A 26989-nucleotide genomic window follows, 5' to 3' on the forward strand; every position below is an offset into this window, starting at 1 on the left:
AAGTTAATATGTAAAAACGTTTTCTGATAGTTATTTACTGTCCCTCTGTTATAGTTATAGATTGAGATAGGCGTCTCTGTTACAGTTATGGATTGAGTTAGGCTTCTCTGGTATAATTATGAAATTACTTCGGCTTCTTCACATACACTTTTTTTTTATATTTCTACTTCCTGCTTGATACCATACACTGCCCAAAGATAACTTCACTGTTAAAAACTCAGAAGTACCTGTCTCAACTTGAACCCAACAGTGCCCTAACTCTACTGATATATTTATTTTTAATGCAATTTACAGCAAGAAAATGGAAGGAGAAGCAAATATTTCTTTCGAAATAGTTCTTCAAAACAATCCTGAGGAAGACTTAGACTTTATGGATCAGTCTCTAGACGAAGAGTTAGTTAAATGTGTGGAAGAAATGGAATCATGGACTGAAAATGAGGAGATTCCTGACGATATAATGTTGGAAGTGGTATTAAATTTTGAAAAATCAGAGCAATACATTTTTATTTAATAATTAAAAATTGCTCTAGACATTATTCTTTTTTATATGTAATTCATGAAATAGTACCAAAATGAATATAACAAAGTGAGACTTATAGTATACTGTGCAGCTTTTTTGTGTTACATAATAATTTTGCTCATAGTTACTTCCTTTCTCCCACTATATTATCTCCAATGTGTATTTGACATCTCTATTTCATCTCCTGCCTCCATGTTGTTTCTGCTTTCCTGACAGACTATGGTATAGATTCCATATACCACAATAACTTCTGTAACAACATGCAAGATATCTACAGAGGAGACGGTGTACATTGAATTTAAGACTCTGTATTGGTACCTACATGCTGGTACTTAAATCACCCACACAACACAACTCTATTCAGAGCTACCCTACCTCTAAGCACTTTAAACTATTATTTTACTGTTTCACTGAGTTTTCCCCATGTGTGGGGGGGGGGGGGGATGTGTGGGGTGTGTCTGAGGTGTGTGTGTGGGGGGGGGAGGTGTGTGTGTGGGTGTGTGGGGTGTGTGGGGTGTGTGGGTGTGGGTGGGTGTGGGTGGGGGTGTGGGTGTGTAAGGTGTGTGTGTGGGTGTGGGTGTGTGGGGTGTTTGGGTGTGGGTGGAGGTGTGGGTGTGTGGGTGTGTGTGGATGTGTGTGGGATGTACTTATAGGTACCTAAATCAGCCACAGAACCCAAAAGCTCTTTTCTCAGCTCCCCTACCTCTGATCACTCAAAATAATTATTTTACACAAACTTTTTTCACTATTTTTCACCAAAGTACGCTCCCCGGTACGCTCCCCGCGAAAATCTTAAAAATTATTTTATTTTTTTTTGCCCCGCGGGGCCCTTTTATGGCCCCCACATCAAACCTAGGGGGTCAGGAGGGGTCTGTCCTGCCCCCTTATGGTCATTTCCCCCTTTGTTTTTGCCACCTCTTGTGTCTCGATGCTACCGAGACACAAGATGGCGGCCGCTCCGGACTGTTTGGAATGTTTACAGACACCCGAGAGCCAAAACACGTTTTGGGACCCCCCTTTTATCTCGGCCCCCGCTTGACGAATCCCCCCCAGACTTTCAGGGAAGGACCAGAGCGCCACGAGGCAAATTTGAGGAAAATTTCAGGCAGATTCCTCAACCGGCGCCAAAGTTATTCCCAATAGAATGTTGCGATTTCCCTATGGAAAACAATCCTAACTATAACTACCTACTGGCGACCGCCAGTAGGTAATATATATATATATATTCACTGAAAAAACCATAGGTTATAGACCATATATAGTTAGGGATTAGCATTTACAAAACCTTATTTTACTCACACAAAACCATTGAAATTCCATATATAGTTAGTTGCACTAACTATATATCGCGCACCCGCAATCCACTGCTGATGATGTCACATATTACATCATTCATGACATGGTCAGTGACATCACTGATGACATCACTGATGACATCACTGATGACATCTCATTTGACATAAATGATCACATCACTGATGATATCATTCATGTGACAATACAATGCATCTCCTCACACTTTAATATAACCTCTGTTACACCCAGTGTTAAATACAGAGTATAATTTTTGAAACCTTTGATACACCAATACTAGTTACTACATACGCACTCACTGATTCCTACGTCTACACACACATTCACTCATTCACCCATACAATCAATCATACATACAATCACTCATCTTTACAACACTATCATATGCACTCATACACCTATACAGACACTCACACTCTGCCACTCATCCATGGATTTACTCACACACCTAGACTCAGTCCTGTAAAGAATCAAGCACACTTCCATTTTCTCATCTATACAGTTAAACATAGAACACCTTACATTTTCAAACATATACTACACACATACTTACTCTCTTATACAATCACTGATACAAGTACACATTGATCTGCACAGAGTCACACACCTCCCAGCCAGCCACACACACACTCAGTCTCCCATACAAATACTTGGGCAATCAATCAATAACCCATATAGTTACTCATATAGCTACTGATCAACACATGCAGCAGTTTACAGAACAACAGACATAATGATGCACAAATTAATACAGTTTAGTTACTAACCCATGCACTCAGTGAGACATATTTAATCACTCACTCATACAGTCAGTCATGCACCTACTAAATCCTTCATCCAGACACTTATACATCCACTCATTCTTCAATATGTAAGACATATTTAAACTTTACAGAAACATAAAATTACTGGATGTTGTTTTCAGTGATGTCATCAGTGATGTCATTTGAGATGTCATCAGTGATGTCACTGACCATGTCATGAATGATGTAATATGTGACATCATCAGCAGTGGATTGCGGGTGCGCGATATATAGTTAGTGCAACTAACTATATATGGAATTTCAATGGTTTTGTGTGAGTAAAATAAGGTTTTGTAAATGCTAATTCCTAACTATATATGGTCTATAACCTATGGTTTTTTCAGTGAATTTTCAAGGTTTTGTAAATGCTAATTCCTAACTATATATGGTCTATAACCTATGGTTTTTTCAGTGAATTTCAATGGTTTTTTAATAGCAAATATCAAAAGCTTTAAAATGTATTCTTCTTTAAATCGAAAAATATATTTTATATGTTTTTAATACAATTTTTTTATATATATTTTTTTTATTATATTTTTTGTTTCGCTTCCGGTCCGCGAACCGGGTAGCTTCCCGTTAGCTCAATTTGCTGCCGCGACCCGGTCCGCGAACCGGTAAAAGTTCCGTTTGCGCAACTGCCGCGTTAGAAAACAACATCGTAACGCGTCGCGTAACTGCGACGTATCGCGTTGTCGCGTAATGCGTCTTATGACGCACCGCGTTAGCGCACCCGGAAGTGCTCCGGTGCGCGAAGCGAGGCGCGAAGCGCAGCTTCCCGGAAGCGATCCGGGGCGCGGCGCGGAGCGCGTAACGTAAGCATAACAGGTCATGTGACTTGTTAATAACACTTTTCATTGGTTCATTTCACTTTTGGTTTCCTAATGATGTAAGGCTAGGTCATGTGACCTAAAAATAACACTTTACATTGGTTTAGAACATTTTTTTTTCCCAAATGATGAAAACCCCTCCTTGTTTCCTCACTCTGACTTTCATCTTTGTGAGAGGAAGACCTTTTTTCATCACTTAGCAATGGCAAGTGTTGTAGCTTCAGCTGGTGCACCCCCACCACCACCACCACCACCACCTTTTAGGAAGAGAGGACCACCTCCTCAGGTTATGGTTCAGCAAGAGGAGGAAGAAGAGGAAGAAGAGGAAGAGGAGGAAGAGGAAGAAGAGAGGCATTTTTTGCGAGAAGAGCCTAGGAGGTCCCGTGTCAAAGTGAATTTTATTTGGCAATTTTTCAAATATCCCCAGGGCCAAAAGAAAGTGAATGCTCGGTATGTAACTTGCCTTATTTGCAAAAAAGATCTGTCCAGAGGGACAGATAAAAAATATAGTTATGGCAATTATACGATGCATCGCCATATGGAGAGGTGGCACCCTAACAACTACAGTGCTGCGCAGGTACGTGACCTGCAGGATAACCCCCCTCCTGTGGCCAGAAGATCAAATGTAGAGGAAGTGACGGGACCAGCGGCGAGGGAGACGGTCCCAAATATACAGATGAGGTTTGGGACAATCAAACAAGTGTGCGTGCGTTGCGGTCAGTTGATTTGCTACAGAGAAAGTAGCATCAATTTAATCAACTTAGCAATTGACAATCATGATTGTCCAAACCGCCCCAGAAAATAAATTATCTTTTTTTTTTGTTGCTCCTGTTGAGCCCTTTAGAATGAATCGTTTTCGTTTCCCCCCCCCAAAAAAAACAAAAAAAATATAAAACCGTTCAAAAAATACAAAAAAAGTTAAAAAATGTTCAGAAAAATAATAAAAAAAATATAAAACAACAAAAATAATTTTAAAAAAAAGTTCTTTTCAGAACTACCTCCCCTTTATAAAAAAATTGCTAGAATGTTTAGCACTCTGGCAACCTCTATTTCTTTTGGTTCGCTTCCCGGTTCGCTCGCCGGTACGCTACCCGGAAGCAAACCAAAAAAAAGAATAAAAAAAAAAAAAAGAAGAGTAAGTATAAGGGAAGGAAACAGAGAGTAATGTTAAAAGAAAGACAGCTATAGGGAGTAAACCAGAGATACTGTTTAATAGATCTATTTACCGAAGAAAAGATAGAAGAGGGTATAATTGTGAAAAACAAAATAGATAAGGAAGTGAAAGAAAAAAAGGAGAGTAGAAGAATAATAAACAAGAGTTTCTTAGAGAATGTGAGTGAATGTTCAAAATAAGATTAAAACATGTGGAATAACAGAGAGAAAAAACAGAAAGCAGAAAAGAAGAAGTAACAGAGAAGGAATGATTGAAACAGCAAAGAAATGTAAATAACATAGGGGCATATTATCAACATAGGCGATAAAATTATCGCTGCTTTTATAAGCCGCTTTTGCGGCAGAAAACTGCCACTAAAGCCGCTTTTGCAGCAGTTTTCTGCCGATAAAAGCAGCGATCATTTTATTGCCTGTGTTGATAATATGCCCCTTAGTGTGCTTGAACTACAGGGAGAAAGCATAATGAACAAGTAGTGAAAGAGTGATCAGTCAGAGACAGTGAAAGTAATAGAGACGGAGTGAGTGAACAAGAGTGAGGAACTATGAGAACAGAGGGACTGAGAAAAGGAGTGGAAGGAGTAGAGTAAGTAAGTAATAGAGAAAGGAATGAGGGAAGTAGCAAAGGCAGGGAACTGAGGGTTAAAGAAATGAAGCAGTGGAACTAATAGAAGTTAAATGTGATAGAAATGTAACGAAAAGAGTACAAAACACTTACCTTATAATTGTCGTTAACTTAGTCACTTGTTATTTTTATACTTTCAATCTGTGAAAAAAAAAATTGAAAAATATTAAAACATGTATTTAAAAATTAGAAAAGACAAGGGAAAAGATTGACAATCATCCAATTTTACAAAGAAATAAAGTTAGAGATAAACATGCAGAAAAAAAAGAGAAAGAAACGGTGATAGACAGTCAGAGACAAAAACAAATTTAAATAGAGTAAATTACTTAGAGAGAAAAAAAGAAGATACTTTCAGTGACAGAAAAGAAGGATAGAAGAGTAAACTAAATTGAAGTTGTGTAAGCTACTAAAAGAAAGTGAGGAAGGTAAACTATATAAGGAAAGGGTGAATAAGGAAAGGGTGAATAAGGAAAAGAGAGTGAGAGAGAGAGGAGACAGAGGAAGTGAAGGAAAGAGTGTCAGATACAGACTGAGTGAGGCATCTACACAATGTGATTCGTAATGTTAGGAAACACAGGTAATGTATTTGAAAAACGTGCAATTTTTTTTGCTCAATCCACAATCACATCACTTGTGTTTCCTTTGCTTAGGTATCTCATTGTGCAGAAGTAGTCTAGCATATGAATGAGTACGCAGAAGGTGAGCACTGTATGCAACAACTTTGACACTTACAGAAGCCTCAGCTTCTCCATGCCCCCTACACAGTCCTAAATATATACATTTTAAACTGACGGTATCTTGTTGCAGATGAAGTGAGGCCAATCTTGCAACATGGTGCATCTTTTGCACTGCTGCTGCGTCACAAAAGTGACGCAATGGCGGCGCAAAAGAGGCGCACGGCCATCATAAATCTGCCCCTAACATTTTAAATGATTGTTTCAGGATGCCGATAAGGTGTGGCCTATCCAGAGATTTGTTTGAGGTGAGGCCTACTCAGGGTTGCAGATGAAATTTAGGCTTATTGAAGAGTACAGAGGAGATAATACATGTGCAGGCCTACCAATGAAGTGAGTCATGTCCACTGCACCCTTGAACAAAGGCCACACCTCCTCTGTGTCCCTGGACAGGCCTAAACCTCATCTGCACAACGTGATTCGTAATGTTAGGAAACACAGGTGATTTAATTGAAAAACGTGCAAATATTTTTGCTCATTTCACAATCACATCACCTGTATTTCCTCAGCTTAGGTATCTCATTGTGCAGATTTAGTCTAGTATATCCAAGAGTACGCAGAAGGTGAGGACTGTATGCAACAGAGCAATGTACATTACTCACCTCCCTTGACACTTACAGAAGCCTCAGTTTCTCCATGCCTCCTACACAGTTCTAAATGTATATCATAAATACAAAAAGGTACAGAAATAATTATACATGTTAAATGGTTTATTTTTGCTGTTCTCAGAATATATCAAATTTCACTAAAAACAGTGAGTTGAAGGTATTCATCATATAACAGCGGGGAAAAAAAACCACAATCAAAATGATTGTGTTTAAAAAACCCATATAACATAACCAATCAGAAATTAGAACTCCTGAAAAGTAACTTACTTTCTAGGACGTCGAAGGATGTCCTATGAACAGCTTATACTCTGTTGTGCTGTTATTATTTTCTGCCCGCCACTTTCTGAAAGAAAAGCTCCATCGTATTGACAAATATGTTACATACAATAAATGACTTCTCGCTCTCTACCGCACTTCTCCTCAAGGCCAAATCGTGTAAGAGCCATTTATAACTCTTGGAATGCTTCTAAGCAAATCCCATCTGTTAGACGGAGACCTGGAGGGTCGGCCGAGCACAGTGATCGCACAGACAGGTAACTTCCCCCCCACAGATGGACACCACACAAAGATCAGGGTAACACCTTTTATAGGCACTTCTGGTAGTAGAGTGGTACGATACAAGGCGATCAGGACACGATGATCCTCTCAATTCTAGTCTCTAGTAAGGGAAGGGGGTAGCGGGACAGTCTTGGTACCTACGGGTACTGAGGTGTAACGGTGATAGCTCACAATCCTCGAGCTCGGTGGTCGGATGGGTCAGACCGCGGCAGCGCCGGCAGGTCCCGAAGAGGTCGTAGGTGGCAACGGGCCGCGGCAGCGCCAGCAGGTCCCAACGAGGATGAAGGTTACAACGGGCCGCGGCAGCGCCAGCAGGTCCCACGAGAATGCAGGTTGCAACGGGCCGCGGCAGCGCCAGCAGGTCCCACGAGGATGGAGGTTACTACGGGCCGCGGCAGCGCCAGCAGGTCCCAACGAGGACGAAGGTTGCAGAGGGCCGCGGCAGCGCCAGCAGGTCCCACGAGGATGAAGGTTGCAGAGGGCCGCGGCAGCGCCAGCAGGCAGGACAATAGTTCACAAGGCAGGGCTGTGGCAGCGCCAGCAGTCCGTCAAGGATGAGTTCTTCTCGGTGTCTCTCGACTCCAGGATACAACTGCCTTCCTGTCCTGGGGCTGCCTCAGTTATAGGTCTGGCGCCCTTTGATGTCCGGACCCTCGCTCTTGGAGGTCGGGAGGTCTGGGATGAGGGAGTCCAGACACCCAGCAGGGGGGTGGAGCCAGCGCCCGAGGAGGCTGGGGGTGCTCGGCACCTGGCGGGGGAGAGCCATCGACACTTCGTACTCCCATTGACCTGCCAAGTGGTCCGTTCACCTCCTGGGTGGAGGGTGGTGCCGGGATGTCGGGGCCTGGCCAGGCCCAGGGTTGGGGTCGGGGTCGGGCTGAGGCCGCGCGGCCGCGTGGTGCCGTGTCCAAGATGGCGGCTGGGCCGGGCAATGGTGCTGACGGTGGCCCGGGCCCTGTCCTGCGGGGAGGGAGCGAGCCCTTCATGTGGCCTGTCCAACACCATCATTTTCTTTTTCCGCAACTTTCAGAAAGAAAACGTCCAAGATCACTTTCACAATCCTGTACTAGTAATATCTCACCCTTCTTGCTCACTCATGTTCCACATTAACTTTTCACTCTGTACTACACTTATCCTCAAGGCCAAATAGTGTAGGAGCCATTAGAACCTCTTGAAATTCCTCTGAGCAAATCCCGAGATTCCTACCCTAAAATGTTGGTTGTAAAAACACCAGGTAAGAATTTTTAAGGTCAAAAGGCAATTTTTAAAAAAAAGTTAAAACAGAATCATTGCAGAATGACCAGCCGTGTCTAGACTTCAAATAAGCTGTGTAATGTCCTGATGTTGTTGAAGGACCGTCATGATATATAATTGCTGCAGTTACAAAAGTCCTTCCTGATATTGACAACTGCGAAGCCACAAAATTTTTTATTAAAGTTGTCAATTTTGTTCCATCAGGCCTACATCGTTGGAACATTAAAATGACATACTGGCCATATGTTCGTATAAATAATGTGGAGAACATTGCAGACTTACATTGGCTACACTCCATGTTGTGATCAGCTGCTTTTACTAGCTTACTAAAGGACACTGATTTACTGTCTGGCAAAGTTAAATATATAAATCTTTCAGACTCTACACTAGTAGTACTTGATACCCTACAGTTCTCGCAGTCATGCTGCCATTGATAAGAAAGGCCAAACGGATGATCTACATCTACACCTTCATCTTGCAATACATCAAGCATATACATTAAAAACTCCTGACAATCTTGCTGAATATTTTGAGAGAATTGCATTTGACCTGAACAATTGTCTAACAGATTTCGAATTTCAGACACACTTTCTATTTTTGTTCTATCAGTGCTACATTTCTCTAACACAGAATTCAACAAACTGCAAAATCTTTGATCCGAATTGACCACAATCTCTTCTTTTAAAGTTTCTAGAGAAAAGACAACATTAACCACTACATTAGCATAGCAGTTGACACCAGAACTATTTTCAAATTGAAAACCAACAACATCTTCAACAGAATCCATTTTTTTTCTGCTTATAATTTCAGGTTCATCGACTTTTCGTCTTTTTGCTACAACCTCCCTACTATTGGTCACATTTCTTCGTTTCCGGCCTACCACACGTTTCTCAAACAAAGGATATTGAGGCAAATGTGGCGCATACTCTCTTCTTAACCTATTGTATTCCTTAACACAATCTAGATCCGCACAAATGTTTGTGACATCACACTCAATCAAGTACAATCCCGATAAACTTCTGACTCATGACAATGCCACATATGCCATACCCTCCTTGAACACAGAACTGCCAATATTCACCAATGCACTGTCTACACTTAAACCTTGTGATTTATGGATTGTCACCGCATATGCTAAGCAAACAGGAAACTGCTTACGGCGAACATATAAGTCTTTTACAAGCAAAAACCTAGCAGAGCAACGACCAATTAGCTGTACTTCCTCAATGCCATCAAATTTAATTTTTAAAAATTCAATTCCATCTCTATTTCTGTATTTCTCAAAATCAACAACATTACCCATTGATCCATTTACCAGACCTCTTTCAACATGTAAATTCCTTCTTAAAATTATACGGCAATTTAAGCACACATTCAGAGTCTTTTCAAAACCTGCAGTTTTCGATATAGTCTTCTCTAATGAATCCAATTTTGATTTCAAATTCTCAGACAAAATAATTGTTGATCCCATATGCTCTACTCTGTCAATAGCTTCCAGTTTCACAATCTCTTGGTTTTCTAAATGCAACATTTTGTTGTTGAAGATGGCACGTTCTGCAAGAGTTGGCATCAAACATATTCCAGATTTCTTCTCAGTAATTTTCTTCTGGATACAAATTTGACAGTAATCGTGCATGTAAAGCTTCTTTCCCATGCTCGGTCACTTTTCCGATTCTAACATCTTGTAGAATATTCTCATAATCTTCATCCTTCGCTTGACGCATATTTTCACGCAGTTCAGCATAATTGAAGTTTAACCATATATTGACGTTGCCAATGCTCCCTAGGCACTTCCTGGTATCTTCATGCGTGAGCATTTTGAACACAGGTTGTCCTTTCACTGGTGTCAGCTGCAGAAGATCACCGAAAACAATGATGTGTTTGCCACCAAATAACACATCATACTCTGTTTTGAGAACTTCTTGCATTCTCAAATGCACAAAGGCAAGCATGACATTGGAAACCATGCTTACTTCGTCAATGATAAGAAGTTTCATTTTCCTCAAGACTCTTGAAACTTCACAACAAGCATCTCCAGATAACTTGTGGTATTGTAATTTGTTATCATGCTCCACTGGCAGCATCAGTAGACGATGCAAAGTAATACCTTTAATGTTATGTGCTGCCAGTCCAGTTGGAGCGGTGACAACACAAGACAGCGATGTCTCAGTCCTTTTCTGCAAATAACATGAAATTGCTTTAAGGAGGAAACTTTTTCCAGTTCCCGCTTCTCCACTCACGTACAGTCGGACAGGCTTCAACGACATACATGAGCACTCTTTCTTCTCATGACTTAATCCATGATCAATTTGGTTGGTAACTTCATCATATATTTTCCTCTGCTCAACGTTGAGTTGTCTTTCCAAGTCTTCTAAGTTAACCGCATCCTCCTGAGCATGTGCCATGGCTCTTTCCACTTCAATCATGGCAGTGGCAGCTTCATTTTCGATAACTGGTCCTCCTAGTGGATCCTGACTCAATGAAACAGAACTCTGACTGTCCTGAGAACTGTCTCTAGCAATCTCGGCTGCAATCATTGCTTCCTGCTCGATTTACGCATTCAACATTTCTAGATATTTGGGAAAAACAGGACATTCTATGGTCTCCTTGGCGGCATTGAAAGAGTCTTCGTAACAGAGGAAATCTCCAAGCAGTTCCTCTTCTGCACGCCAAGGCTTGAAAAGTTGCAAAAGAGCTAAATAGAAAAACTCTTTTCTTTCAGGAGATTCGCCACTCAATTTTCGATGGTTTACCAATTGGCATTTTCTTTGCTTGACCAGACATCCCTCACTTCCAATTACAGCATACACTCCTTTATCAATATCTTCTTTGATGTTCCTCTTGAATATGTAATTTTGTAGAACCTCATACAGACAAACATTCTCGAGGTGACTGCTTCCATTTGGATAATATGTATCCAACATGTTAGTCTTCAAAATATCGGTACTGTTTGGCTCCTTTTCCGCCAAATACTCAATTTCTCGCACAGGTTTCAGAACTCGATTACGCGTTGCAGCAAGACCAAGACTAGCCCAAATGATACTCCTAGATTTGGCATAGAGACTTGCTGAAGATAACCGGTCAGAACATTCGTAAGCTCCGATTTCTCGATGCGACAACATCTTCAGACTGAAACTGTACAACTTCTTACTGAGGCTTTTTTCATGGGAAATGTCCTCCCACATATCCTTCAATTCTGTCTTTTCTTTTTTAGTGATGTAAGATGTCACATACCGAGCCACAGCCATACAGTTATCAGCCACAAACTGTATATCCATGTTAGCATTCCACATGGACAAAATCACTGGGTTGTAGTCATTGATGTACTTGGACTCTTCGTTCCTTTTCAAATTGTATGTGTTTTTGGGTGATTTCCTCGTCACATTATGTCGCAGCGAAGACATCAAACTGTTCACTCTTCCTTTAGAAATCACCGGTCGTGGAAAGCCGAAACGACATTTTGTGTAGAACTTGTCCTTGTTTCTGAATTTACGACGACAGTACTTTCCGCAACGATGGCTTTGGAAGCGTAAAACTTGTTCTCTTATGCTTTTGTCTTCCTTTGTCTTTGGAACAGCACATGTAGAATACTGTTCTATGAAACTCATCACTAAGTCATCAGGATCTGTTCGAAATTTGGGTGCATCTTTGATCCATAGCAGCATATGTATATGAGGAGCACCTCTTGCTTGGTACTCCTTTCTCCAGAAAAAATCCAACACCTCTCCAAGAGGTGGATTTTTCTTGTTCATGATGAAAGCCATCATAGCTTCAAACCTATGATTGAAGTACCTGCATACATTCACTGGATCCAAAGAGCACAGTTCTCCGGGTGTCTTGAATTCGATATTTTCAATGTTTCCATTTGCCTCTCGTAGAAATTCAAGTAAGTCTTCCCAGCCATACTCGGCACAGCTGAGAGTGAGGAACCATGTGGGAGTTCCTAAGTTCCTCAGCATACATTTTAAATCACCATGACGACGGTACCAGTACTCATTAGTACCACGCTGACACGCCATGAGATTAATCAGGTGAGAATCCAAAATACTGTCTTGCACATTGACTTTATCCATAAAGTCCCTTGCCGAGATATTTTGCATCTGTACACCACTTTTCAAGATGTGGTTCACTGCATATGACAGTCCAGACAGATCGCTTTCAAACAGGAGATGAAACAAATAGGGAATGCATTGACGAAACCTAGGATCTTCTGCATACAATCTTAAAGTACGGTATTCAGAAGCAGGAATTTGATCAGGTCGCTCATCATATCGTCCTCCTTCACCTGTTGGAAATAGCTGTGGGAAACACCGAGCTCCCAAACACTAATGGGACTCCCTTTGGCTTGTTTCATTTGAAACAACTCAATAGCATTCCCCATGACTTCCTTGGAATGCAAAGGATGAACACTATAATGTTCATATATTCCTTCATTTTTAGAGGCTTCTACTTTCTCAATTTGACCAGCACACAAATCGCTATCCACTTCTTCACTTACTTCCTCTTCTGCAACATATACATTCTTATAGTACTTATTTTTTTTCTTCAAATACAATGTTGCCTTTTTGACTTTCCTAACATCCACTAAATCTTGCCATATTTTCTTACTCTTTGTCGGAACCCCATTAACTAAGATAACCAGAGGTTCCTCTTCCACTTTCTCTACTCCAATTGTATTACTGTTTTTCTTCAAATCTAGAGGCAAATAAACAACTCTTCCCTTTAATCCTCTCTGTAAATCTGATGGAGGCAATTTCCCTGTCTTTGGCTCCATTCGTACAATAGCCTGAAAGGGATGGACACTTTGAATCAAAATAGATTCATAAGTATTTAAATCCTTCAATTCAGAAGGAATCTCAACCAATTCCAGATTATTATGAACCGCTCTAGCAGGCATCCGGTTTTGATTTAATTTGTTACAACAATAAGTACACACACGTTGATCCAATCCCAAATCAAAACAATTTTCTACCATCAAGTATGTTGCAAAATCCTTCCATTCACTATTATTTTCCCTTTCACTTTTCGCATATAAATCCACTAACTTAGTCTGATTCTTATAATAAGTGCGTCGACAACACACACAAGTGAAATTAGGCCTCTCACTTGATTTCACCTGAAACGTGGCAATTTCCTTCTGAAAATTATCTGTACTGGAAATCTGTACACTCTCTTCCACATTACCTTCTTCTGGGTCAATTTCAACATTCTCCTCTTTACTTGCAAAGTAACAAAACTCAATTTCTGCACAAATATTCTTCACATCTACTTCTGAACCAAGCAAAAGAGCAGTGCACAATTGTTTAAGCATAATTGCTGGACTCTTAGCATAATACAACATTCTAACTAATTTCCTCACTTTATTATGATGCACTGCTAGCATCCTGAAATGATGAAAAACACTTTGGCATACTCTCCAGGAAAGACAAGCCAATGAATGACCATGCAAACCTGTCAGTTCTCTCAATCTGCAAGGATCTAAGTCTTGCAACAACTTAATTTTTTGTTTCAGACTTTTCTTACTATATGTACGTAAGAAATTACAAAACAAATCAATTGATTCCTGTCGCACACTGCAAATACTACTACACTTCCAGGTGTACACTGGACCCTTAGGACGTCTCCCTAAAACTTCATCACCTAACACCTCTTCTGCCTCTGTTGTCACAAGTTTTTCTTTTTCAACCACACATCCATCTTTCACCTCATATGCTCGACCACTGGTGTCAACTGCATGCACCAAATCATTATCCTGGAAATAACTCTCCTCATTAAAAAATGCCTCACAACTTGAACTATGCATCCATTCTCCTGAAAACACTTCACAGAAATTACTACGATTAACTGTTCTCTTCCATCTACTATTTGATTTGAAATCATAAATTGCCTTGTTTAGTTTCCTAATTCTATTGATTATCAAAATAAATAACTTTCGCTTAATTTGGAAAGCCTGATCAATAACTTTCTCTACATCTTTCTTTCTCTTATAAAAAGCCACTTTCTGTTTACTTTTCTTAATATTTTTTAACAAATTGCCAATTATCCTATTGCGGAACATTCGTCTACGAATGTCCCTAAACTGATTTTTCCTTCTACTACCATGCACAGAGTTATCTCCTGCTCTAGCAGTAACATTTTTGAGTGGCCTTTCCTTCCCATTTAAATTGGCTCTCTTTTTCTGGACTAAAACATGTTCTGTACTGATACTTTTTCGTCTGCAAATGTGAAAGTAATTCACAGAAAAACCACTGGAGACACTTTCACCAAATATAGATCAGCTCATACTACATACCAATCCCTACCATTTTCACAAATTTGATTGGAATTCCATTTAGCCATTTAGCCTGTAGACCTCTCTAAATACCCTGAGGTAAATTACTTCACAAAACACATCTGAAGTGTTGGAATGACAACCAATTAAAATGTTACTTTCATTTTCTACTTTTTTTACCTGACATTTGATTGGTTATGTACCTGAATATATATAAAGAAAGAGAGAGAAACACAGCCATTTTGACTACTACTTCCTGAAGTACATTGCAAGAGCATTTTCACTGGAAACTTAAACTTGTTTTTAAAAGGTAAGATGTTATTTTGAAAACTAAAGTATATTGTGCACTTTAAGTTAATATGGAAAACTTTTTCTGATAGTTATATACTATCCCTCTGTAATAGTTATAGATTTAGATAGACTTTTCTGTTATAGTTATGGATGGATTTAGGCTTGTCTTGTATAATTATGAATTTACCAAGGTTTCATCACATACACATTTTTATATTTCTACTACCAGTCTGATACTATACACTGCCCAAAGATAAATTCACTGTTAAATTAATCCCAACAGTGCCCTATCTCTACTGATATATATATTTTTTATGCAAATTTCAGGCAAAATGGAAGGAGAACAAAAAGGGTCATTTGAAATTGTCCTTGAAGAGACCGATCAAGAAAACATTGAACCAAATGACATTGAATTCATGGATGAATCACAGGACCATGAACTACTACAATGTGTACAATCTGTAGATTTCCTCCTTCAAAATGAGGACATGTTGCAAGTTATGTTCACTCAAAATAAGGACATTTCGGACACTCAAATGTTGGAAGTTATGTTCACTGAAAATGACGACATTTCGGACAGTCAAATGTTAGACGTTCTATTAAATTTTGAAAAACAATCACAAAAATAAAAAAAACAACAAAACGAACAATCAATAAACATACAATATTTGAAAAGTCTATCATTCTTTTTTCCTCATAGTACGCTCCCGGACCGCTTCCCGGTGCGCGTACCGGGTGCTCCCCACGCAAAAGAACCGAAAAAAAAAATGTATTTATTTTTTGCCCCGCGGGGCCCTTTTAAAGCCTCCACATCAAACCTAGGGGGTCAGGGAGGATCTACTATGCCCCCTTATGGTCATTTCCCCCTTTGTTTTGGCCTCCTCTGGTCTCTCGATCCTACCGAGAGACAAGATGGCGGCCGCTCCGGACTGTTTAGAATGTTGACAGACACCGGAGAGCCAATCAGCTTCGCTTCGCGAAGTTCCGTTACGCGTCAAGTACGCGAACCGGGGCGCTAACCGGGGTGCGCTTACAGATATATATATTTTTTTGAACGTTAATTTATCAAAATCCACTGGAGCACATATATTGAGACCTAGCAAAGGCACATCGGGCAAACAATATCTACAATTTTGCCAAGTTTCGTGGAAATCCATTCAGCCGTTCGAGCTAAAAGTGAGTCCAACCGCCCTATGGAAAATTGCATGGGAAAAACGCGTTTTGGGACCCCCTTTTTTCTCGGCCCCCCCCCCCCCTTGACGAAACCCCCCCAAATTTTCAGGGGCTGCTCAGAAACAAAATGTTCCATTTTCCTGAAAATTTCAGCCAATTCCGTCCTCAAACGCCAACGTTATTCGACATAGAATTTTCAAAAATCCCATAGGAAAAAAATCCTAACTATATATACCTACTGGCGACCGCCAGTAGGTAATATATATATATATATATATATATATATATATATATGATATATTCACTTAAAAAACCATAGGTTTCAGGCCTTATATAGTTAGGAATTAGCATTTTAAAAACCTTGCAAATTCACTTAAAAAACCATACGTTTCTGGCCTTATATAGTTAGGAATTAGCATTTAAAAAAACCATTGAAATTGCTCCTATATAGTTAGTTGTACTAACTATATTTCGCGCACCCGCAATCCACTGCTGATGATGTCACATATTACATCATTCATGACATGGTCAGTGACATCACTGATGACATCACTGATGACATCTCAAATGACATCACTGATGACATCTCAAATGACATCACTGATGACATCTCAAATGACATCACTGATGACATCATCCAGTGACTGTTTCTGTAAAGGTTAAATATGTTTTACATATTGAAGAATGAGTGGATGTATAAGTGTCTGGATGAAGGATTTAGTAGGTGCGTGACTGACTGTATGAGTGAGTGATTAAATGTGTCTTACTAAATGCATGGGTTAGTGACTAAACTGTCTGAATGTGTGCATCAGTATGTCTGTTGTGTAAGCTGCTGCATGTGTTGATCAGTAGCTATACGAGTGGCTATATGGGTTATTGATTGGTTGCCCAAGTATTTGAATGGGAGACTGAGTGTGTGTGTGTGGGTGGCTGGGAGGTGTGTGACTGTGCATAGATGTGTGAGCAGTTGATTCACTAGGTGTATGAGTTCAAGAGTGCATGTGGAAACAGCTATATGGGCGGTTGACTGAGTGCATGGGTGTGTTGGTGAGTGAATGGATATCTCAGTGCTACATGTGCAAGTAAGTACATATGTCAAACACAGTGCATGTGAGAGTTGGCATATATAAATGACTATACATGAGAGCCAGTGAATGTGCGAGTGGCTATATGGATCATTGTGTACTTGTATCAGTGATTGTATAAGAGAGTAAGTATGTGTTAGTATATGTTTGAAAAGTAAGGTGGTGTGTGTATAACTGTATAGTTGAGGAAATGGAAGTGTGATTGATTCTTTGCATGACTGACTAGGTGTGTGAGTAACTCCATGGATGAGTGGCAGTGTGTGAGTGTCTGTATAGGTGTATGAGTGCATATGATAGTGTTGTATTGATGAGTGACTGTACGTATGAGTGATTCTATGGGTGAATGAGTGAATGTGTGTGTAGACCTAGGAATCAGTGAGTGCGTATGTAGTAACTGGTATTGGTGTGTCAATGGTTTCAAGAATGGTAGTCTGTATTTAACACTGGGTGTATCAAAGGTTATATTAGAGTGTGAGGAGGTGCATCGTATTATCACATGAATGATATCATCAGTGAAGTGATCAGTGATGTCATCAGTGATGTCACTGATTTTGGAAAAGGGGGGTGGTGATGGACAGAGTTTCTGAATGATGCAGAATACTCTTACCAAGTCAAGAGATCATGGTTTTAATCCATCACCGGTTTTTAGCTCACTGCACCATCCGTGAATGATGTAATATGTGACATCATCAGCAGTGGATTGCGGGTGCGCGAAATATAGTTAGTACAACTATGGAGTGGAGTGGTGTGGCTCCCTGGTTAGAGGCGGCAGACCCGGAAGCAGAGAACGGCCCGGGACGAAGGTTCAATTCCTGACGCGGCAGGGTCGTGGACCAGGGTCAGCGGACTCGATAATTCTCGCCTCGCTGCCTACTCTAACCAGGGATCACACTCTGCAACTCTGGGCATTAGCTTGCCTCATCTCTACAACGGCCCCCCACATTCGCCGGGGATGCCTGGTTTCACCTTGGAGATACCCAGTAGGGACCATCTCACAGGGATAGCCAGGACGGGTTCCCCAGCGGTCTACAGCGCCACGACGCCACTGTGCGCTGAATACCAGGAATGGAAGGCGAGCGGACGTTAAAGCAGATTGGCGCCTTCTCTGCACACGTTGACAGTTAGAAAGCAGGGCAGCACTACGGGGTCTGGATGACTTCGACCCACTTGGGATTTTACTATTTTCACAGACTGCACAGGAAGCGCTCCCACTCGGGGCTTCATATACCAGAAGGCCAAGCTGTCAGGCCACGCCCAACAAGCAGGTGATGTTTATTAGCGCTTCAGTGCAGAAATCTGATGCCACTGAAGAAGAGAGCAGTCCGCTCTCAAAACGCGTTTGACAAGAACTTTTGAAGCATGCAAGTACCCAGAACGATGTCAGCAGGCTGCCAACAGACAGCGTAATTCACTAACTTCCAGGCGCCAGCTCTTTTAATGGGATCTGCTATGGTTGGAGATATATATATATATATATACATATACATATATACGTACATATACATACACATACATACATATACATATATATACACACATACATACACACATATATACATATACATACATACGTATATATACATACATATACATACATACGTATATATACATACATATACATACATACATACATATACATACATACATATATACATATAGATGGCCGCGCACTAGTGCTGCTCGGAGTACCGGTCTGTCAAAATATCGGTGGTAATGCAATTCACTGCGACACTCTAACAGCAGATTCGATTATCGGAAGCGGAGAGCGATCGATTGATACCACTATGATCTGCGTAAAGTGAAATTATGTGGTTAGATTCCCCACCTCCCCATATCTTTCCGAAGTCTAAGCGCCAGTGGTTCCAATACCATTGCAAATAACATTAAGGACAAAGGGCAACCCTGTTTGGTGCCGTCTCAATTGCCAGAGGGTCAGACCACCGTCTACCCAACCGAACTCTAGCCGTAGATTCAGAATATAACACTCTTGCCCAGAGTAAGAATCATGGGCCAATTCCCATCACTTCAAGATCCCCCATCAGGTGCCGCCAATTCAGTGTATCAAATGCCCCGGCGATATCTATAGAGACCAAGGGTAAGTCCTCCTCTCTACTGTCTGCTTTATGCAGAACATGCATTTATCTTCTGATATTCCTAGTCTTATTCTGTCCAACTATAAATCCACACTGGTCGGGATGTACTAGCCCACCAACCTCCAGGCTCAATTGGGTGGCCAGAACTTTACACAATATTTTCATGTCAACATTTATCATGGTGATAGGACGGTAGGAGGATGGATCAGAAGGGTCTGCACCAGGTTTAAAAAACATTGCAATAGAACCTTCTCGCATTGAGGGAGGGAGTATTTTCTTAATGTGAGCTTCTGTATAAACCTCAAGTAAGCAGGACACCACCACAGAAGTGTAAGTCTTATAAAATTCAGGGGTAAAGCCATCATTCCCAGGGTTTTTCCCAATGGAAGAGCTCCAATGGCTGCTCGGACTTCCTCTAAGGTAAGTTTGGTGTCCAGTCTCACCACCTCCGCTAGCTGTGGGAGCTCTATTTCTGCCAAATAGCCTTCAAGGCGACCGCATACCAGGTCACATGGATTGGTGTAGACTCGCACTAAATGCCTCCTAAACACCTCCAAAATGTCACATTGGGTGCGTGCTTCACCACCAAGGGGGTCCCGTAAGGAGAAGGACAATATCACAACAGGGAGTCTCCCACTGGAAAATCCAGGCCAATAGTCTGCCCGCACTATCCTCCTCCCAATGAAGTAATTTTCTGTATGACTTCAAATTGTAGCCAACTAATTTGTCTCAGGTCTCAGTTAAAAGCTGGGAGGAATTTAGCAACCCCTGGTCAAATAGACAACTTCCCAGCCCATCATGGTGAGCACTACCTCCAAGGTGGGATAGCAATTTAGCATTCTGAAGGGGACCGAATCAATAGAAGATGGACACCACTGGCATGAGCCATTCACAAAAAGCTTTCTGGTTATGTTGGGAAGACTGGAAATAAATCCTGTTCTTCCAAGAGCTAGACTTGAAAGGAATGTGTCACTGTTGCATGCTATTGGGTATGGTACACCTCTAGTGCTGGCCAGCTGCTATCGGGTGTATGGAGAGTAACTCAAAGAGGGACCAGTGCCTCCACTTCTTGCCCCCTTTGGTTCACAGAGGCTTGATAGCATGCACCAACACAGAGTTGGCAGACCTCTTCCACTTTTTTCCTGGAGCATAATTGTCCAATCATTGACTGGGTGGCGTGCTCCCTTTCAACTGCCATCATTATAGTGCAGTAGCTGGTCTCAACCTTGGGAACAAAGGAGGATTAAAGAAATGGACTTGCTAGTCAGACTTGGACCCCAATGGAGACCACTCACGACAGGAACCTTGTTTCTGTCTCCAATGCCAGTTCCCAGGGTCACCGTAGCAAACTGAGACCTAGTTCCCTGACCCATACCAAAGTAAGAAAGTTACCACAACCTTTGAGCGCAACAGGCTGCACCACCGTGCTCCAAAAGGGAGAAATGCTTGATCCTATGTTACAACAGCAGCTGGAACCTCTGCACCAAGACAATGAGCAAGGTAGACAGTTCAACAGAGTGTCTGGATGAACAGGTGTGGTTCATGCAGTGCTCTAGACTACTGCATGCTAGTTACCATTGCCCGGGACTATCCTAGCTGGATTTAAATTTTTGTGGAACAGGGTAACCCTGCCTTGTGACCAAGCACTTCCACATTCTGGAGTTACTCAAACCACTTGCGTATGACAAGTAAGTGTGACGGGATGGGTGGGGCTCCCGACTGCACTAGCAGAAAGGATAATCAGGATCTGATCTGGAGGCTGTCACCATGGAATTACCTATTGACTCTTCTACCTAAATATTGAATTAAATGTCCCCTACATACCCTTACTCTGCATGAAAGCCAGGCAATTCCAGAGAAACCTTGTTCCAGAGGTATAATAGCAAGCACAGATAGGCACTGAATGACAGTTCTCAAAGCTATCCAATCTAATAAAATCCAAGCCTGCTAGTGCCCAAATGATTGCTCCACTCGGGAACAAGTGGTTTTCTTCTGTGTTGGGCTTTAAGGCATGCTTTGTTTTTTTACTAAATTCAGAAAAAGAGGTGATTGCCTCTTGGCCTTTGTTTTCAATTAGATAACGTGTTACTTTCCATTGCACAATCCTACACTTAAACAATACTGCATGCTCTGCTATGTCTTGCATTAAACTAGCCACACTTTAGAGTCCTGTATGATCAGCTAACATTCATAGTACCTCATGTTCCCCCTTGGTTAAAAGGTGTCATGTTACGCACACAATGGCTAACATTTCCTTAGCACACTCTAATCCAAAGATCACTTAAGAAGATCCCTATGCCACAATTCTGGGCAAACAAGGTTGTGAAAGTCCCATTCAATGCATAACAAATTCTATACAATAAGACCAGGGAGGGGCACACTTATGTAATGGAAATATTTAGGAGCCTTTCTGTATTTATTGAAAAGTAGCTTTTAAAGCAAGTTCTTGCAACAGATTAACAGATGCACACGTTGTGAGGAAAAGGGAGCATGTATGGTAAGGACTTAGTACAGGCAGATGTAAACATAGGAGCACTGATTTTAGTTGGTCCGCCCTAACCATTTTATAACAAGCCCTTACATGAAAGAGGGTGTTGAAGGTTGCATTTCATGAGAACGATTAAAAGCATAGTTTTCCATTTCAAACAAGTGTTTCTTGATGGGGTGTGGAGGAGATACAAGACGCAGTTGGCTCTAGGCTCCTCTCTGATGTAGCAGTCATAGGATTTCAAAGCTGGACTAGCCCCTTGCATGCTGATGACGGCCCCCATCCGTCATGCACTACAGTGCTCATGTGCTGATGACGGCTGGGGGCCGTCATAAACCCATCCACTCGCGATTTTGCAGCACAGGGGGAAAAATCGCTGCAGCATGGAAGGGGCTAGTTTAATGATTCTAACATAGGACGTGATTGTAAACTAAATGATGATCCAATAGAGAGTTTACAAATAGAGCTGTACATACTGGGGAATGGGCCTGATCTGTAGCAAGTATGGCTAAACACTTTTACATACCCAAGACGCACATTAATAACTTTAAGGTAATCCAACCTGAAAGGAACAAAGCACAGAAACTCTGCTCCCTAACAGGAGAAAACGTTCTATGTTTTCCTGGTTCAAAACAAACTCCAAAACTGTATATAAATAGAGACATTTCCAATTCCGTTACTCAATAGAATGCATTAGTGGAAATATAACTTGAATGGAGTCTGTCTTACCTGCTCCTCATAGGTAGATTTGTATTTTTCAAGCCTTTTCACCAAGTCTTCGTGCTCCTCATCAAATTCTGCAATCTTCTTGCGGTAATATTCTAGCAGTTCCCGAGATGGACGAAGGTATGCCAAACGTTCATTTATCGAAGGTAGGGGAGTGGATGGTCCAGCCTTGGGAGTCTTAATCTCACAGTACCGGCCTGAATCACGCGATGGCCTTGACCTGTTAAATGCAAATGGTGACTGACATTTCCTAGGAGTGTTAGGTCTTTAAATGTGCATATTCCTCCTTGGTTAATTTCTGAAATGATTTAATCGCTTCTCAGCACACTGTTCTCCCAATCGCAACAGTAGAGCAGAACAGCCCAGTCAGAAGCTGGAGAAACGTAATCTTCATTTCAAACACTAATGTTCATTTTTTTGGACTACATTAGTATTTCCTGCAGGTCACAAATAACATGCATCCTTGAACCGTCAGTACCACACTTTCTGCTAAAATACATTCAGTAGAAGAAATTGCTTGGGGCAGTTTTTACTCAGGACAGACGAGCATACCTCATGCTTACTAAAAAACAAAGCTCTGCTAGTTTGGACAGAGGCATGTGTGTACTCCCGGACAGGACTGTCCATAATGGACTGTATCCTTCAAAATATACTTTTTTTCATATCACTCTGAACATTTTCCCCAACCAATAACTTTTCCAGATAATTCAATAAATAATGAATCTACAAGACCCCAAAGCCAATTTCACAGCGTCCACATAAAAATGCCACCAAACACTTACATTCTTTTGATTCAGTATTGATCGTCTGCTTAATCATAGTGTTGTAGATTATAGTAATCAAACGTGTGGTTCATTTATATGCCTGGCATGCTCAAGGACAGAGCACCTGGCTACCACCATAGAGAATGGCTTCTCTTCAGCTTCCAAAAAAATTAATAGGTGGGCAACACACCCATTTAGGAAAAAAGAAGATAAAGTGTGCACAAACTCAATATTTAGAGGTAACATTTTTATAATGACACAAATTGGCATCCTATAAGAAAATAAAAACGCAGTCTTCAGTTCTGTAGGAACCAGTTAAAATTGAACTACTGGTCCAGAGTCTATGAAGTCCTAATCTCATACAGGTAGCTTATAGACTATAACTTCAACAGATGAACACCAGAACTAGAACGTGGGCCAACCGGGGTTAGATGCAGCGCAGTATAAAACCCTGGCTCATGGAGGAAGGAGTTCAGCAGCGTGCAACTGTCCACAACAACTGCCAGTTGCAGTCTTCTGTCTCACAACTCACTAGTTTCCTGCAAGAGGTTCCTGAGGAACATGTACCAGAAGGGTCATTAGCTATGTATCAAACAGACATTGCCACCACCCAGCCCTTACCAACATTTAAACCCGAGGCACTTAAAAACAGAAGAACAGGATTGTAATCTGCCGTTGAGCACCATGGGCAGATAGAGACAACAGTCTGGTTGAAAATTGTTCTCAATGCTGAAACCTTCACTTCAAAATCTCAGAAGTGACTGGCTAGTGCTAGTATATGCATAAGGTTAGTCCGTGACCATGAACGCTCATGATTACACATTAATTTGGAATCAAACACAATACTTAGTAGTAGAAGCCACTATGATCTTGGATGAATCCAATTTCGGACCATCAAACCACTCCATGGCGCAATAACTTCAGTTGGTGGAAACTCTGTGTTTAAGGCTTTTATTTGAGCACATTCTCAGACCACTGCTTTCTAAGAGTTGTCTGGAACTAAAGAATGAAGTTCTTTTGGGAGTACAGCCGACCTTCAGAGTACTGTGGTTCTTCAAGGCAGCAAGGTTTAGCGGCAGAGTGTGCCAACATTTGGCAAAGAAAAGGGAGAGGGCATTTTGCCTGCTCTAAAGATGGAAAAGTGTTGCAGTGGAGGACCAACGATTGCCAAACAGGACGTAATGAGAGAACTTGTTACAAAGAATTCAAGTATGAGCAATGTGAAATAAAATAAAAAAGGCATGTGAATAAACACGGCTTTCAACAGAATGTGGTTCACAATGGAGAGTCGATGCAATGTCAGAGCAGCGTAGTGACTACAGGAGCAGTCTGATCTTTTATTCTCCTGACACTAAATATACAGTCATATTATAAATGTGTTTGAAACTGCTCATAAATTAGGAGGGTATTTCAAGATACATTGCCGCCAAATTCCGCTCAGGATTTTGAACTAGGAGAGCCAGGAAGAGCTCATTTACTGTGTTAAACGTTACCTTTTCAAATACAAGAACAAAACCTAGGGGCTGATGTTTTTAGGATCGCGTCTCACAAGTTCACAAGTGCACGGAGAGATCCAATGTACTGCTAATGTACCCTGGACACATTGACTTCAAGATATTGTAAACAAACTACCTCCATGTTGTGTTCTTACTGTTCCTCCACTGTCCATACATCAACCCCAGCAAGTAAAGCTGTTTGTTTCCTCAAGATAATGTTTCTATCATATGGTGTTCCTCCTCAAACGGAATTTGATCGGGCATCTCTCAGTCCTTGTTCAAAATCCAGTCCTTGATTACTCCAAGAAATGGTTGCCCTTTTAAGACAACCACAGCTCCCAGCACTGATTCGGACATTTTCTCTGTTCACAGACAGGTCTAATGGAAGATATCAATTTATCCGTGTTCCTTATCCCTAGCCACCTATAGTTCGGACCTTCAGGCATGGCACTGTTTCACATGGTTGTTGATTGTAACCTCAAGCCCCCTAACATTAAAGCTGAGAATTCCCCATCATCAAATGAAAGCGGCATTGCTAGCATGTGTGTAGAATTACACACAAAAAGAGTGTTGCCGGTAGATGGACATGCAAGTTAAAGTGGAGGACAGATTAATCCAGGAAGCCCTGCAATACAGAGAAAAACATTGGGAAGACAAAAGTTGGAAGGAACACTAGCCAACAAGTCTGAAATCCTGGAGAAAGATGGGAGAACACAGAGTCCAAAGTGATACAGTTGACCAGTCTAAAAGAGGCTGGGTATTTACAACATGATCTGACGCTGGCCATCACCAAGGGAGAGCAGTACCAAACCAATAGCACTGCATAGGAAAGGGGGCAGCACCTGAGTGGCTATATGGTTTGGTCTGTAACTCATCCATCTATTGCGATCTGACAAGGTGAGGCAGAACGAAAACTGGATGAAAATAAGTCTAAGGTTACTAGTAAAGTCTTAAGGGCACAACTATTGCTACCCTCATGTCTGTAAATGGTCTGCAAGTATATAAAGACAAGGTGAAAAGGAATGAAGGGAAAGCATTGAGAAGACACATGAAGAAAAGATCAGTCATACCCAATAGCCACTGCTCATATAGTGAACCTCAGCCAAAGAATATAGGCGCCTTTATGCAGGTTCTACATACCTGAATACAAACTATTTTACTCATGGTCACTTTCCTTTTTGCCAGGCGTATCAAATAATTAAAAAGTGCAAAAATAAATAAATCTATAAAAGCTCAATCCTCCATCTCCTTTTATCCATTGGTAAGTTTCAAGAAGCAAACTTAACCTCTGCAGTACAATGCTACCGATCCTAACGGTTTACTCTAATGGTGGATATTCTGCCTCCTCATACTACTACTTATTGAGACCTTGATATAAAATGATTCAGTACCTGTAGAATATTTGCCTGCATATAATCTACAATGGCCTAGGTGTGGATTAATACTGCGAGATAGTTTTAGCAAGACCATACGTTGATAGCACTCATTGGAGGAGTAGCTGAAAGTAAGGGTGTAAAGCAGTAACCATATACATCAGCTTCTGCATCTCCTAATTATCTTATCACACCCAGGTCTTTAGGATGTGCGATAGCAAAATGCTTTGATAATGAAGTGCTCAGTTACTGGTCATCAAGTGCAACAAGAAGAAAGAAATATAAAGCGAGCAGCATTTCTAGAACCATTAAAAACAAAGACAAGTACATTTAAGCACCAATAGCGGTAATGGTCGAGGCAATACAGAAAGGCGGTATTAAAACATCCTTAAAGATGGAAAGCAAAAGAAAAGGAAAAGGTTAGGGGTTGCCTACGGATGTCAGAAATGTACTAGCTAACCCCACCCAAATTTTGTGGTGGCCCTTGACGTAGTTATGGTCAATGAACTTCAGTTTTAAATCTGATTCAAGAAACAAAAGGTTTCAATGGCCAGCTGAACAGATGCCTTATGTATTTATTTATACTTTCTTCTATTGTGTGCAACCTTGAACGTGCAGGACACTGTACACCAACAACAGCACGAGTGCAGGGTATGTTGACAAGGGACAGGCTAGCAAAAAGAATCAACATTATAGAATACACCACTGGCAAGAATAAAGATCCGTCGTATATAAGGCTGCTGGCTGAGCTGCTGCATTTTAAGACTGGAACGAGAGGGAAGATGATGAGAGAAAGAGAGAGAGATAGAGAGAGGA

At 41.1% G+C, this 26989-nt stretch overlaps 1 protein-coding gene across 1 annotated transcript in view; it reads right to left on the reverse strand.

Annotated features, from left to right (window-relative positions):
* CCDC77 (coiled-coil domain containing 77) overlaps window positions 1-26989 on the reverse strand; it is a 280750-nt gene that overhangs the window by 234908 nt on the left and 18853 nt on the right. The window contains exon 3 of the mRNA XM_078673707.1: window positions 22544-22760. Within this exon, the coding sequence (XP_078529833.1) occupies window positions 22544-22760 (217 nt within the window). The remainder of the gene's footprint in view (window positions 1-22543; window positions 22761-26989) is intronic.

Source organism: Lissotriton helveticus, chromosome 1_1, assembly GCF_964261635.1.
Source record: "Lissotriton helveticus chromosome 1_1, aLisHel1.1, whole genome shotgun sequence".
Lineage (NCBI taxonomy): Eukaryota > Metazoa > Chordata > Amphibia > Caudata > Salamandridae > Lissotriton > Lissotriton helveticus.